Below are 16,592 nucleotides of genomic sequence, written 5' to 3' on the forward strand. Positions count from 1 at the left end.
TTCCCTGGAGGCTTTGCTATGGCTCAATCCCGCGTGCTAGAGATTTCTTTCCTATCCTTTAGCCCCACCTGCTGGAGGCTCCTTGCACCCTTCTTTCGCTTCATCACTCTGACTACTTCCCTCCCAGGAATTTTAGGTCCCTCTTAGCATTAGCATCATGGTATAAACCCCACAGCAGGATCGACCTTAAGCCATATGAGGATACAGTTAATTCCTCTTCAGAGGTTTTTTATTCAAATAAAAAACCGCAGATAGGACCCACTCAGTGCTTATAGCAGTAATGCCTAGTATCATCCACACAAACAGCACCACAAGCAGTAGTACTTGTGATCATTCACACACACTTTTAACCTCCAGAATATTGTGACCACCAAGGAAACACTTTGTCACCCCTACGACGTTTCTTACCTCAGTCTGTGCACAGTTACCTGGTTGCCACGGTATGTGAAGATCCTGTCCCCCAAGTTGCTGGCCTGTTTCTTTCCACGTTGCTGAGAGCCCAGGTTTATTAATTGCATCAGGTAAGTCTCAATTCCTTACCTTTATGGCCACTGCAACGAGGCAGCGGGGTGCGCCTCCTCATGGGATAGAACTGGACCCTTCCCCAGAGGAGAATGGGAATGCTGGGTGGGCCCCCAAATTCGTGAAAAATAAATTTTTGGTGCCGCAAAGAAGAGTCAGCACTCTGACAACAAGTTTTGTCAGCAAGGCAAATTTACTTCTATAGAAGAGTGGTCTTTCAGATGGAGCAATGGGCAAGATCACACTGGACAAGGGAGGGGAAAGGGTTCTTATTCCTAATGCAGCTAGTCCCTACTGTTGTGTCTTTCCCGTACTGGATAGGGTTGGACTGCACACTCTAAGCTAATTCAGATTGGCTGTTTCAAAGAGGGCAGGGGTATGAGCTGGGGTGGCCAGGTGAGTAGTTTCAGAGGGAAAGACAGTTATAGAGCAGGTATCTAAGGATGACTAAGGACAGAGCAGGTGACTAAGAATGACTAAAGACAGAGCAGGTGTTAGAGGCTAGAAGGGGGTTGTTTAATGAAACTAGGGGCAAGGAGGCATAAAGAACAAGGAAGTTAAACTTTAAAATGGAGAATAAAGAACAGAGAAGCTGAACATACTGACATATTTGTTCTTTGAAGGGGAACTCAGAACTCGTTGTACTTAATCTTCCCCCTCTTGAATTTTAAAGGATGTTTACAGGCTAAAATCTTTGAAGAGGAATTTACTGTATCCTATTCGTCAGGTGTTCTTTCCACCGAGCATTCAGCCTTGTCAGGTGTTCTTTCCGCCAAGGATGCAGCCTCCTCAGGTGTTCCTTCAGATGTTCCTTCTGCTAAAAACAGTCTGGATAAATTTTCCTTCTGCTAAATATCATCCTTCTGACTCTTTACCTGGCAAACTTCTACTCATTCAGTTTGCCTTCCTTAAATACTACCAAACTTTTGTTAATTCTCCTTTTTTTTTTTTTTTTTTTTTTGAGACGGCGTCTCATTCTGTCATCCAAGCTGGAGTGTAGTGGCACGATCTCAGCAGATCACTGCAACATCCACCTCCTGGGTTCACGAGATTCTCCTACCTCAGCCTTCCATGTAGCTGGGATTACATATGCACGCTACCCAGGCCCAGATAATTTTTTGAATTTAGTAGAGATGGGATTTCACCATGTTAGTCAGGGTGGTCCCATACTCCTGAGCTCAAGCAATCCGTCCGACTTGGCCTCCCAAAGTTCTAGGATTACAGGAGTGAGCCACCGCTCCTGGACACTACCAGACTTTTTAAAGCTTTAATTCTTCACGTTGGATATAAAATGTCTGACACATACTGAATATGGTAACAACATAATAAGTGACAATTATAAGCTCCCAAAGGGGTTCTGGCACAGAGTAAGCACTAAATAAAGTAGTAAATAATAAAAAAGATGATAATAACAAGAAAAATGCTTAATATCTTAATAAAGTAGTAAATAATAAAAAATGACAATGATAATAACAAGAAAGATGCTTAGTACCTTAAAGATACCTGACAGTTATTTGTTAAGTGGACAAGTAGATAAATGAATAAAGAACATATTTAGGAAATTCTGTTGGAAAAATGCAGAAATTGAATAGAGACGGCTCTACTGTTTTATGAGCACCTTAAAGACCCAGACTATGTGTATTCCATCTTGGTCTCCTGCAGCTTGCAAAATCTAACTTATAGAAGTCCTTTGATAAATATATAATAATTTAATTTATTATATATTTATAATATATATAATGTGCTCATATAGTTCATATTGTACAATGTATTGTGTTACATTTAGGTATCACAGTAGCACTTTTGTTATTGTGTAAATTTTTTCCACTTTTATTATAATTTGTTGAGCCTAGAGTTGAGCTATTTGAATATTTATAATGATAATATTTTGGCTAGTAGGAACAGAGTATCTTGTTGTAACAAAATTACTATTAACACACTAATTATCCAGCAGATAGAACAACACATCTTGTTCTAATGAAGTAAATATATCTTATTTGGTTTCAACTTAGAGGGAATGAAGTTGATAATTGTGAGACCTTGTTGGTACAAGACTATGTAACATAACCTGCGCTTCTCAACAAAGAATTGCTTTTCTGACTTCTGCACTCAGTAGGTATCTTTGAAAAACAATCTCCTATTGGTACTGACGCACCCTGGCTAAGTTATGTTAATTCTTATTGACATTCATTTATGGTGCAAGAAAAGTATTATTGAGTTCCAAATTCTAAAGATAGTTACTTTTTTAGTGACACAAGTCACTGTGTCACACAGTTGATCCTTGAATAAGGGTTTTCAGTCTAGGAGCCCACTAATAGACAGATTTTTATTTTCCTTTGCCACTGCAAGGTAGCAAGACAAATCTCTCCTCTGCCTCCTCCATATCAGCCTACTCAACGTGAAGGCAATGAGAATGAAGTCCTTTACATATAATAATTCACTTCCATCTAATAAATAGTGAACATATTTATTCCTCTTTATAACAGTTTCTTTTCTCCAGCTCACTTTATTCTAAGAATACAGTATATAGTACATATAAAATAGAAGCTATGTGTTAATTGACTGCTTATGCTTTCACCTTTTCTCAGGCTCCAGGTCAACAGTAGAATATTAGTAGAGTTTTGGAGGAGTCAAAAGAAACAGATTTTCATATAAAGCAGATTTTCAGCTGCATGGGGGGATCAGCACCCTAACTCTCATGTTACTCAAGACTCAACTGTAATTAATTCTAATTTTCTAAATGCAAATCATTTATTGTAAAAATTAAATAAAGCCCAGAAGTTCAAGACCAGCCTGGGCAACATAAGGAGACCATGTTTCTCCAATAAAGAAACAAACAAACAAATAAATAAACTGTGTTTCCTTATAGGTTATAATATTCAAATGTTGCAGTTTTCTATTATTAATTCCTACTTTTCATTATTAGATGTTCTATTATTTGTGGCTTGTAATTCAAGGCATCTAAGCTATTTTATAATTTGTAACAATATTTATAAATATATTAATTCATTAAATTGGATAAACTGATAATCCCCTATTGCTGAGCTCATCAATCACACCACGGATTATACATTTTATAACAAACCTAAGTTGTTATGACAGTTGAGGAAACATACAATATGCAAACTTAAAAATTGTTTTACTTATTTATACAAAAGTATTATATAGGATATTAGGGACCGCAGTTAAATATTTTTCAGATAATATTTTTGAGATTATAAACTACCTACAACTAAATTCTTAACTAATTCTGAATTATAAACTAAAAAATCAAAGCTATGTGTATATATGCAAACACTTACATATAGGTATATATATATATATGTAAACACATGTTATTTACAGATTGCTTTTTTAATAGCTATTTTGTGATCAACACCCCTATAATCTTATGGTAACACCACCAAGAGTAGTTTACTATCAGAGGTCTTACCTGGATTGCTATTTTGAGAATTTTTAGATATCTTTTGTTTATATTCCAAAAGTTGTTGATGAATGCTATGTATAAAAATGAAATAAATAAAGTTACTATTTTAACATTGCTATAAAAAAATTTACCAAATTCATTAAGTTCTTAGAGTATTTCAGACAATATTAGAGCTAACATCAGAACATTACTTTTTCCATAGACTTTAAGTTTGTAAGCTCTATGAACTTATTAAGCTTCTAATTAAAGAAGAAAGAAAGATAAAACACTCATGAATTGAGGGCAGTATAACTCAGTAAATTAACTAGAGTTAGCTTGACATATGGAAAATGTCCTTAACTCAGAATAAGTCCTAGCATGGCTACCAACAGATATTTTTTCTTGAACAAGTTGCTTCTCTTAGACTCAATGTCTTCTAAAAATGAGGATTTTAGGGCCTTATTTCACTAGGTTATTATAAAGATCTAACAAGATAACATTTCTTAAATGCTCAAAGAAATAGTAGAGCAAAAAAATAATTTGTTCTTGAACCTTATTGCTGAAACTATTTAAAAAATCCCAATAAAACCCAATATATTGGCCTGCTGCAGTGGCTCATGCTTGTGATGCAAACACTTTGGGATGTTGAGACAGGAGGATTGCTTGAGTCCAGAAGTTCAAGAACAGCTGGGCAACATAGGGAGACCCTGTCTCTACAAAACATAAATAAATTACAAAAAAAAAAAAAAAACCCACAAACGTGTTTTTTCATAGATTATAATATTCAAATGTTGCAGTTTTCTGTTATTAATTCCTACTTTTGGATATTAGATGTTCTATTATTTGTGGCTTGTAATTCAGAGCATCTAAGCTATTTTATATTCTGTAATGAAACTTATTTATAAATATGTTAAATCATTAAATCAGATAACCTCATTATCCTCTATTACTGAGCTCATTAGTCACACCAAGGGCAGAAAACTAATAGATGTCAGCATCTGGCTTGGACTACGACTGCTCTTTATCCACCTCCTTAAACTCTGAATCAACAAATCTTTATTAGAATGATGCTTAGTCACTATGTTCATTTCCAGCTGCTGTGGAAGAAAAAATCCCACCTTTATTTTTTGTAAGTTCCACAAAGAAGATGCAAGTTGGTATTTTCTCATTTCTGAGATCCCTACTAACAAAATATTGCACATAAGACCCTATGTGTTACCACCATCTCATTTCATAGATCACCTTACATAAATAATTTTTTGTATGAAAATCACAATTGCAATATTGGTGTCACCCATTTTGCTTTGACTCACACCATTTCCTTAGAGCTAGTTAAAAAGTAGTAAAATGTCTTTTTGGGGACTGCAAGGAATACACAACACTTCACAGATTTGTATGTCATCCTTGTGCAGGGACCATGCTGACCTTCTCAACGTTGTTTCAATTTTACCATTTGTACCACTGAAGCCAGCACAAATCCTTACTTTTGTATGTGAAGACTGATCAGTCACAGATGAGGCTTAGCTCTGTTAAATCTAACCAACTTATTTGAGATTTAGTGAAGTCTATTGAATGGCTTCATGGTGATGCAGAATTTGAAAATATTTTAAAAACTTGAGGTAGAGATGCAAGTAGCATGGAAGATTTTTACTTTTAGGAAAAAAGAATAACTCGAGGGGACAACTACAAGTTGGAACACACTACAACATGGGAAAGATGACATGGGATCTTACAGAATAAGATGAGACCTTCCACTACCTACAAAATGGTGCTACACAGGATATAAAGGGCCAGGGACATAGATCTGGTAACAAAGACAAAATGGATTTCCAATTTCTTCCTGTAACATTATTTCAACCAGACTTATGGTTTCAAACTACTACTGATATTGGCTAGAGAATATAGAAAAAGCCACTCAAAGGATAACTTACAATGAAGGTCTAGGCCATGTCCAGGCTAAGATGTGGGTGTCACATCAGGTTTTGAGCGTGAGGGGAAGGGTCAATTTGCTCACTATGTGTGTTGCTAAAGCTAAAAGTTCTAGCTACCAGAGCGGGGTGCTGGTACTTTGGAAACAATGGCTGAGAATATGTATGTGAATTTTTACAAAAGTGTAATAACTTTGAAGTCTACACCATGAAGACTGAGGGATCTGTATTACTAAGGGCATCCTGGTCACAAAGGTCAATCATTACCAGATTGCAGGAGCAGTTTCAATGGCACCGATGCAGCAATAGAATCAATGGAAACAACAAAATGAAGAGAATGGCCATTTCCCCCCACATCCTTCTGACTTGTACAAAATGAATGTGTTCCTTGGACTTAGGTTCAGATTCTTTTAAAAAATTCAAGAATTAAAGACAGCCCCAGGGGACACTATCAGGTTGTCTGCTTAAAGTGAATATTTCAAGACCCAAATAACTAATTAGAAAAATCAAAATTGTGACATTATGTTTATCCCATGCATAGGGATTATACTTCAAATCAAGTAGCCAACATCAGCATCCCTAAATCCCTAAAATAAAGAATCCTGGAGTCATTACTCCTTCTAATTAGTCTAGCTTGTTTTGCCTAGTTTCTGGCTGATGAAGTGAACTAACTCACATTCAAAAACTACCTGAAACAAACTATAAAATCTCACCTAGCCTTTAAATGTAAACACTTACAGATTAAATCCACAAGCAACAGCATAACGTTCTGCAGTCATTCCACAGGTATCTTCAGCACAGATGTCAACATTTTGCTGAAGAATCATGCCGACTATCTCTGATGATCCATGACATACGGCAAGCATTAGGGCTGTGCTAAAATAACAAAGAGATAACTTCATTATTAGGAACAGAACCAGTTTAATATGTGCCTGTCAGTGTAGAATTAACCATCTACATGCATTAACAAACGTTAAATATCTTGAGTGCTCAAGTGTTTATCCCTGTAAATCACCACCAAGGTTAAAAGGAAGGGGCAAAAAGACTCATGTCCCACTGGGATATGACATAGTAGAATTGGCTAACATGAAGTCCACTGAGGGGCAGGAAAATATGCTCTGTTCACTAATCTAAAAGAGGCAAAGTTTTAAGTGAAGAATTATCTATTTCTTCCTTAGTCTGATAAAATATTTTGTACTTCAAAATTACCTAGAAGTCAGACAAGTGAGAGCAATCTGAAGGCTTAAAACAATATTAGGAATAATATTGTCCTAAGTAGCTGGGACTACAGGTATGTGCCACCATGCCTGGCTAATTTTTATATTTTTTGTAGAGATGGGATTTTACCATGTTGGCTAGGCTGGTCTTGAACACCTGGCCTCAAGTGATTCACCCACCTTGGCCTCCCAAAGTGCTGGTATAACAGGCGACAGCTACCATGCCCAGCAAATATTGCATTTTTTAAAAAGTGTATGAAAAACAGAAGTTAGAAAAATACTATAAAGGTGCTAATAATTCAATATTGAATTATAAAGTTAACTAAAAATTCATACTTCTTAACACTAATACAGAACCACTTTAGCTAGTAGAAGATAATGCAACCAAAAACATCAGATTACAAATAAGAATCAGTCAATATAATAAAAGAAGATAAATCCTACTATATACTGTTCTTTATGTTGATCAGTCCAAATAATTGCTTTTCTTCCTAACTGATAATTTGTGTTAGTATTTTTCTCTATAATCTAGTAATTTTAAGTAAATGTTATTAATTTAATATTTCTGACTCGAGTGTTATTACTCTAGCACACTACTCAAGTGTTTTTTAATTAAAAAAACTACTATACCATTTAAAGTTATCAACTGCATTTGCATTTGCATTTTTTGTCAGTAAAAATTCCACAATTTGCTCACTTCTTTTCTTTATGGCCAGTAAAAGTGGTGTGTGGCCAGCCTGTAAAACAGCAAAAACAATTTACAATTCATGAAATTACATATTTCTCAGCTGAACTGAATACTTTATGTAATACCCTATGAACTTAAACAATAGAAAGTAAATCAATAGCAATCCCTTCTTTGTCACTTTTCTGTGCTTGCCCATGCACTGCACCTTCACTTGTAAACATTCAGCCTCTGCATCACCACATTAACTCTGGTTATCTCCAAAAATCATTATTTTGTAATGATTTTATTGTTTCCTATGTAAATCAAGAGCTTCTTGAGGGCAGGGGCTGTATCTTTTATCTATATCTTTAAACCCTAAGACATGGTAGTAAATACTTTGTTTTTCACAAAATTAGTAATCTAAATTATTATCTCTAGAGCAGTGTTTCTTCAACTATATTCCAAAGAATACTTACCTTACCAGAAGCACTGTACCCCAACAGATTCCACCATTATCTATGTTCAAGAAATGTTATAAAACTGTGAATTAAATGTTCATTATTCAAGAAATGAATTGAACTTTGCCTAATCCTTATTTGACAATGTATTTTTGTGGCAAACATTAATATTTGACAAATTAGAATTTCAGGGATGCAGTTCTGAAAGCTTCCCCCAAAAAACGGAGGTTTCCTCTGGGTGATACAAACTCACTTGATTCTCTTCTATCAATGATCCCAAGATCCCAGATGTCAATGTCAGGCACTCCTGCTCTAAATGGGTCACTAAGGAAGTAGCTCTAAATTGAAAGAGATTAGCTTCAAATGAACTTTGATTGCTTATTATTAAATGGTCCATTTTTTTTTTTTATTATACTTTAAGTTCTAGGGTACCTGTGCACAACGTGCAGGTTTATTACATATGTATACTTGTGCCATGTTGGTGTGCTGCACCTATTAACTCATCACACCCATCAACTCGTCATTTACATCAGGTATAACTGCCAATGCCATCCCTCCCCCCTCCCCCCTCCCCATAATAGGCCCTGGCGTGTGATGTTCCCCTTCCAGAGTCCAAGTGATCTCATTGTTCAATTCCCACCTATGAGTGAGAACATGCGGTGTTTGGTTTTTTGTTCTTGCAATAGTTGGCTGAGAATGATGGTTTCCAGCTGCATCCATGTCCCTACAAGGGACATGAACTCATCCTTTTTTATTGCTGCATAGTATTCCATGGTGTATATGTGCCACATTTTCTTAATCCAGTCTGTCATTGATGGACATTTGGGTTGATTCCAAGACTTTGCTATTGTGAATAGTGCCGCAATAAACACACGTGTGCATGTGTCTTTACAGCAGCATGATTTATAATCCTTTGGTTATATCCCCAGTAATGGGATGCCTGGGTCATATGGTATTTCTAGTTCTAGATCCTTGAGGTATCACCATACTGTTTTCCACAATGGTTGAACCAGTTTACAAGCCCACCAACAGTGTAAAAGTGTTCCTATTTCTCCACATCCTCTCCAGCACCTGTTTTTTCCTGACTTTTTAATGATTGCCATTCTAACTGGTGTGAGATGGTATCTCATTGTGGTTTTGATTTGCATTTCTCTGATGGCCAGTGATGACAAGCATTTTTTCATGTGCCTGTTGGCTGTATGCATGTCTTCTTTTGAGAAATATCTATTCATATCCTTTGCCCACTTACCATTCAGGACATAGGCATGGACAAGGACTTCATGTCTAAAACACCAAAAGCAACGGCAACAAAAGCCATAATTGACAAATGGGATTTAATTAAACTAAAGAGCTTCTGCACAGCAAAAGAAACTACCATCAGAGTGAACAGGCAGCCTACAGAATGGGAAAAAATTTTTGCAATCTACTCATCTGACAAAGGGCTAATATCCAGAACCTACAAAGAACTCAAACAAATGTATGGTCCATGGGTTTTATCCTATTACCAGACAATAGGATTTTATCTCAGCTATTAGAAATTCAGTATAAAAGGCCAGGCGAGGTGGTTCACACCTGTAATCCCAGCACTTTGAGAGGCCAAGGTGGGCAGATCACAAGGTCAGGAGATGGAGACCATCCTGGTCAACATGGTGAAACCTCATCTCTACTAAAAATACAAAAAATTTAGCTGGGTGTGGTGGCACGTGCCTGCTGTCACTGCTACTCGGGAGGCTGAAGCAGGAGAATCGCTTGAACCAGGGAGGCAGAGGTTGCAGTGAGCCGAGATCACACAACTACACTTCAGCCTGGTGACAGAGTGAGGCTCTGCCTCAAAAAAAAAAAAAAAAGAAAGAAAGAAAAAAAAGAAATTCAGTATAAAAGTTTATTCTCAATTATAATGATACTCCTAGGATCTTAATGCATATCTACTTCTTAAAATACAGTAATCCATTTTTATTCTGGTTTCTATTGTAATTGCTACTTAGTTTTTGGCAAAATATCAGAAATATGAATAAAATGACTTATTAATGAAAGTTCTAACTCATGTATATGGATTAGCAAAATAGAAGCCACTAAATCACTTGAATTTTAAGGGACAATTCTGTGGAGAAAGATATATTTTCTGCAATATGCATAACCTATTCAAATATAACCATGATTAATCTGAAAAGGCTTAAAGGCATTCTAATGAAAGATGATTATTTATGGTTTATATGAAGAAAAATCATTGTTTAAAAAATCTTCTAAATTCTAGAAGACAACCCCATTATTAATGAATTAATGTAAAATATAAACTATACAAACTATATATTATAAACACCTATAAACTGTCATCAATAACTTGAAATCTTTACCAAAATATACTATAAGAGAGGAATTGATAACTGAAATATTTACATAGGCAAAAGAGGTAAGTTGAGTAAGTGATGTAACTAGGTGGGCACAGTAACAAACTGGAAACATATGATTCGTATAAAGCTAGAACATCTTCATAGCATACCAAACAGTCATATGGGCTCAAGAGACACCAGATTCAATCCTTTAAGAGGAAATCCAGATTTCTGCATGTCTCCTAAATTTTACATGTTGACTGAATTTATGCAAATTTTACTTTCCTGTAGTTTTACACTAACTGGAAAGAAAAAAAGAAAACTTGAGTAGGAAAGAATATTTGAAAAAGTTTTACCTTTAACAAATTCAAATATTTATCATAAATGCACAGAAAAGCCATACTCTTTAATAGTTCTTATAAAATATTAATATTTAAAGTAAAATCCTAGACAAGTTCTGTCAAACTATTTTCATAGGAAAATGGGAATATTTGAGCTTCCAAATATAAAATAATTTACATACGTTAATGTTAAAACAAATGGATTTCAAATATTTTGAAAATGACATTGGTTAATGTCTACCTTGTTCTTCACTTCGATGTCTGCACCACAGGACAGCAATTTTACCACCACTGACAAATTCTCACTGTAAACAGCATAATGGACAGCCGTGTTGCCATACACATCTACAATATTTGGATCAGCACCAGAATCTATGAGAATATTTGCACAAGCCTCCCTCTGGCATTGCAGAGCCTGTTAGTATTAAAGCAAGAAGTAAATTATAAATTATAAGAAATATAAATAAATATTCCACAGTTTTCACAAACTAGTTATATTTCAATGAGATAAATTCATTTTTATTCTATGTATTTAAATCAAATCGATCTCCTGCTGAAAGAACTGGCTACTATTTACCTTCATCAGAGGTGTCCTGTTTTCGCCATCAAGGACATCAAGCTGGCACTTTCTATCTACCAGAAGTGTTACTACTTCCGCATGGCCATTGGCACAGGCCCAGTGTAGAGCAGTCCTATGAGAGTGAGAGGACTTTTTAGGAAAGTTTAGTCCACTGTCTCAAAACATATAATGATTTATGTAATTGTCAACATTAAATACCATGCTCTTTCTCTGCCTTCAAAACAAATATTTAATATTCTCCTGAAGAAAGTACAACACTCATTTGCTCTTATTACTCACTACATTAATGAAAGAGTGGCCTATTTGAATAGAAAAAGCTTGGCCTTTGGATTCAGTTCAACTCGGGCTTGAATATTACTTTAAAGTCTTTCACCTTCTAGCTATCGCTTATCCTTTCTGTGCCTCAATTTTCTTGTCAAAGTGAAGATGAATACAGCGGTTATCTCGCCGGACATCACTGTGATGCCTCATGAGAATCTATGCAAAGTATTTTGAAGAATTCCTAGCACATGTAACAGCTCAGTAATTGTTAGATATTGTAATTATTTCTACTACTTAACAAGGACAACATTTTAAGTAAAATGGTACAATTATGCCTACTTTGTGGTATGCTTTAAAGGTTAGAGATAACACTGTATTTTAATGATTCTAAGATACTTTATGTCTCATATTTTAACATCTCTGACATTGAAATGCCACTTATAATTCATTATTTATTACAAGTATATTTTGCAGAAATTTAACAATCTTTCATTGGTACGTAAATAAGGAGGCATCACACAATTCATGGTGCCTTCCATGAAGTGGAATATGATATACACAACAGGATGATGGCAGTCCTAGTCACAGGATTAACCCTTAAAGAAATTTTAGCTTTTAAGAGTATACACAAAAGGAGAGTTGAAATAAAAACAACAAACTGTTAAAACAAAGTACTTCTTTAATATTTTTAAAACTTCAAGCCAAAGAAAACGGGATTCAAGTAGGTATGGCTCATTTTATTCCGTATTTAGATTTACAGAATGTATGTAAATTCATATTTAGATTTATAGAATGCATGTAAATTAGGTATTTTCAATGATTAATATTACTATTTAAAGCTGTTATAAATTTCAAAAATTACTAGTTTCTCACTTCAGAAGTGTTTTTGTTTGAAAGATGAGAGGAAAAGCTTCAACTGAGATTCAGTCCTAGTAACCCAACTTTAAATCTCTCACTTTGCTCAGGCTGAGTAGGTAAATGTGAAACTTTTAAGGATGAAAGGGTCTTGAAAGTTAATGTACCTTCTACATAGTAGGCATTCAGCTCACATGTGATAGATTGATTAAAAGGATAAATACAGTTGAGAAGTTCAATACCTTTAAAAAACTGCTATAAACAAAGCACTTATATTTACTATTTTATTTTAATAATAAAACTATACTAATTAATCTATAATTATTGACATATATGTAATAAATCTATATATAATAAAATATGTGCCTAATAAAATATGTAAATCAACAAGCACAGGTAAGATTGTCTTTTGAAGATGTTAAAAGTTCACAGAATATACTAATCCACAAAAAATAATAATTAAAATATGGAAAATGAGAAATTATTTTTATTGGTGCAAAATTCATATTCCTGCTCTTCCCAAAAATTATTTCATTAATAATAAACTTTTTCTAATAGCGTTGTACATGCTCAATGTGGAAATCAAAGATAATAAAAAGGAAAAACATTTTCTATTAAAACAAATGCCCTCAAATAACAAATTTTGTCATATTTCATACATAATTTCAAATAACACAAGACTTTAGTCTGTGTGTATGTATAATCAAACTGAACTTTACCCTCACTTGATGCACCAAAATACATTTTCAAATGTCACCTACTTCTGTATATATTTCTACCTTCAGTGGTCACATATTATCCCATACTGTAAATTCAATGAAATGTATTTATAAAAGTCATTATATGGATTATTCTTAATAATATGGTATTTACCACCAAATTGCCTATTTGAAAAGTCATCTGCAATTTAAACTTTAAACAGCAGTATAAATATTACTGCTCTTTATCCTCACAAACTTTGTAGATAGAAAACAGTATTTGATTCTTCTTTTAACTTAAATGCCTTCTCTAACCAGAAACACTAAATATTGTTTTCTGTGTGCATAGGTCACTTACAGATCTTAAGAAAGTACTTTGCCCAATTTTAAATTAGAGGCAAAGTACTTTTTTTAGATCTGCAATTTAGAGCTCTAATTAAAATTGCCCAATTTTAGAGTTTTATGTTGATTTAAGTGAAGAATTATCTACAAAATGACAGTTTTAAATCTAATATGTAGACACACACGCACATACATATGTAGTAAGTATGGTGCCTTTTGTTTTTTTCTCATTACAGGTTAATTTAATTTTGTTTTGCTTAATTATCCTTCAGACTTCTTGCTTCTGAGCTTCTTAGAAAGGTGGTGTCAACATAAAAATGTACCTGAGTAAATAGGCATTTATGTTTTCTTCTGGTGCTTTTATCATTTTTATATTAAAATTTTTTAATCTATATTTCGTCAGAAAGTTAATTTGTGGCATAAAAATCTAGTTTTCTCCAAAAAAGCAGGCATTTCCGTTATGAAACTAATTCTCTTCCTACTAGTATAAAGTGTGAGCATTATCAAGTTCTAAATTCTTAGATATTTAGGTGTTTCTGGATTTTCTATTCTGCTGTATTCATTTACCTGTCTTTTCAGCTGTTATCAAACAATTTGTGATTGATTGATTGATTGATTGATTGATTTTTGAGACAGTCTCACTCTATTGCCCAGGCTGGAGTGCAGTGGTAGGATCTCGGCTCACTGCAACCTCCGCCTCCCAGTTTCAAGCGATTCTCTCGCCTCCGCCTCAGCCTCCCGAGTAGCTGGGATTACAGGCACCTGACATCGTGCCTGGCTAATTTTTATATTTTTGTAGAGTTGGGGTTTCACCATATTGGCCAGGCTAGTCTTGAACTCCTGACCTCACTCGCCTCGGCCGCCCAAAGTGCTGGGATTCTGGGACTACAGGCGTTAGCCACTGCGCCCGGCTCTATTTTTTTTTTTTTTTAATTTTATTTATTTATTTATTTTATTTTATTTTTTGAGACGGAGTCTCGCTTTGTCCCCCAGGCTGGAGTGCAGTGGTGCTATCTCAGCTCACTGCAAGCTCCGCCTCCCAGGTTCAGGCCCTTCTCCCGCCTCAGCCTCCCGAGTAGCTGGGACTACAGGCGCCCGCCACCACGCCCGGCTACCTTTTTGTATTTTCGGTAGAGACCGTGTTAGCCAGGATGGGCTCAATCTCCTGACCTCGTGATCCGCCCACCTCGGTCTCTGGATCTCCTGACCTCATGATCCGCCCACCTCGGTCTCGCAAAGTGCTGGGATTATAGGCGTGAGCCACTGCGCCCGGCCGTGGCCCATTTTGTGCAAATTAATAGCACATTTTGATATCTAGAAGGGCAAGACTTTTCTACTCCGTTACAAAATTTTAAAAATGTCATCACAATAGTAAAAGACAGCATGTGTAATTTTAAAAATGTTAAAACGTTGATAACTTTATTTCGTTTATGTAAAACTGATAAAGAGCTCGCATCTTGAGAAAAATGAGTCTTCTTAAATTCGAAAACATAAACCATCTTCCCACCTCAAAGTTTCCTTCTAAGGCCCCTCAGCAAAGAATATATTTATATAGACATTTATTGATATCAAAATGGATACTGGACTTTATCCACAAAATTTTTAGCCAAAAAGTTAATGTATTATGGGAATTGTTTCATTATGCACCATTTCATAATGTATCTAACATTATCTTTTAAAACCTGTATATTAAAATTAAAACCCTGTATGTACTTAATTTTGTGAGTTAAATCTCTTTAAAATTCTCTAAACAGTGCTCTGTGAGAGGAAGTGGAGTGAAGGAGAAAGCAGAGACAGTTTGGGGTTGATTTTAAGGTGCCCTGGGCCCTCCGCCCTGCAGGGCGCCCCCATCCCAGGCCTGGGGGTCCTGCCTGGAAAGAAGGCCTAGACCCTGGGGCCCAGGACGGCCGCCCCGCCTCCCACCACTCGTCCACCTGCTCCCCTTGTCTCCAGGCCCCCCAGCCCCCACTCTGAAGGGGCGATCCTCCCACAGCCGCCACCTTCTCCTGCAGCCCGGGCTCAGGCAGGGCCTGGTACCTCTTCTTCGCATCTCTTATGTTCAGGTCCATTGTCGTCTTCTTCATCATCCTCTCCAGTTTCCAGGCTTGGCCCTGGGAGGCAGCTTTGTGGATCTTCCTGAGATCCCCATGGTGAATCACGTAAGAGTCGTTGCTCGTGTAGACCAGTTGACTGAAGGGGCTCGGGCGCTCCGGGCCCGTCTCGCCCTTGACAGCGGCAGCAAAGAATCTCTTCATGACTGCGGCCACCTGTTAGAGCCCGCGCCTCCTGCTGCTGGCCCTTCCCGAGTCCTCGCCGCTCGCCCTCGCCCTTCTTCTGTCCCCGCACCCGCCCCGACACCAGGAGAAATCGCAGTTGGGCCAAGCTTTTGGACACTCCAGCCTCTCCCGGGAGAAACTGGCTGAGCAAAACCGTTAGGTAGCTGAGCAGAACCGTTAGGCAGCTGAGCAGCGCCTTTAGGCAGCAGCGCATGCGCAGCTCAGCAGGCCTAGGAGACAAGCGAGGCGGGAAACCGCCCTGGCGGCGCTTCGCAGGGCGCCGCGTGCAGGTGGCACCTTCCATGAGGCGCTGCCTTACTGGCGGGGCTCCCTGGAGTGGAACGTGGGGAGCGCCCTGCCACACGGCCCGCTTGACAGAGTTGCCCCAGCCCCTCCTCAACCCGAAATCCAGGAGCTGGGCCCTGGCGTTGGGGATCGTGCAGCCTCCAGGGTGGCACTGAGCGTCGGTTCCCGCCCTCCTGCTGCCAGGGACCCACCTCCGACTTAGGCGCCCTGGAGGCTTCCAGCCCAAGTATCCGCGCTGTGGTGGCGCTGGCAGGGTCAGGGTTGAAGCCTCTGCTACCACGTGCCATGTTCAGGTGGCAGCTGCAGCTGACCCCACGGTGGAGGCTACAGGGGTGGGCCCAGACCGCTGAGCATCGCCAAGTACACCGCCCTTCCACCCTGGGCTCTGCTCTTCCTTGGCTGGCG

General features: G+C 37.3%; 1 protein-coding gene and 1 non-coding gene across 4 annotated transcripts; both read right to left on the reverse strand.

The window, feature by feature from the left end:
• Positions 1-696: 696 nt before the first annotated feature.
• Positions 697-16,094, reverse strand: LOC110740815 (putative ankyrin repeat domain-containing protein 30B-like). 3 transcript variants are annotated; one of them, XM_031661977.1, is made up of 7 exons: positions 15,643-16,094; positions 11,447-11,561; positions 11,111-11,284; positions 7,704-7,810; positions 6,595-6,732; positions 3,956-4,020; positions 697-1,339 (listed from the first exon to the last, which is right to left on the reverse strand). In XM_031661977.1, exons 1-7 carry the CDS (start codon positions 15,858-15,860, stop codon positions 1,239-1,241), a joined length of 918 nt encoding a protein of 305 aa, XP_031517837.1. In that variant the 5' UTR covers positions 15,861-16,094; the 3' UTR covers positions 697-1,238. The 3 variants fall into 3 exon arrangements, with proteins under 3 accessions (XP_031517837.1, XP_031517838.1, XP_031517839.1); XM_031661978.1 differs by having other exon boundaries at positions 697-1,336; positions 15,643-16,088; XM_031661979.1 differs by lacking the exon at positions 3,956-4,020 and having other exon boundaries at positions 15,643-16,088.
• LOC116273035 lies at positions 5,296-5,402 on the reverse strand. The gene has a single exon (XR_004181544.1). It is a non-coding gene; the product is annotated as a U6 spliceosomal RNA (small nuclear RNA).
• Positions 16,095-16,592: the final 498 nt, after the last annotated feature.

The sequence above is a fragment of the Papio anubis genome, unplaced genomic scaffold (genome assembly GCF_008728515.1).
Source record: "Papio anubis isolate 15944 unplaced genomic scaffold, Panubis1.0 scaffold326, whole genome shotgun sequence".
In the NCBI taxonomy this organism is placed as follows: domain Eukaryota; kingdom Metazoa; phylum Chordata; class Mammalia; order Primates; family Cercopithecidae; genus Papio; species Papio anubis.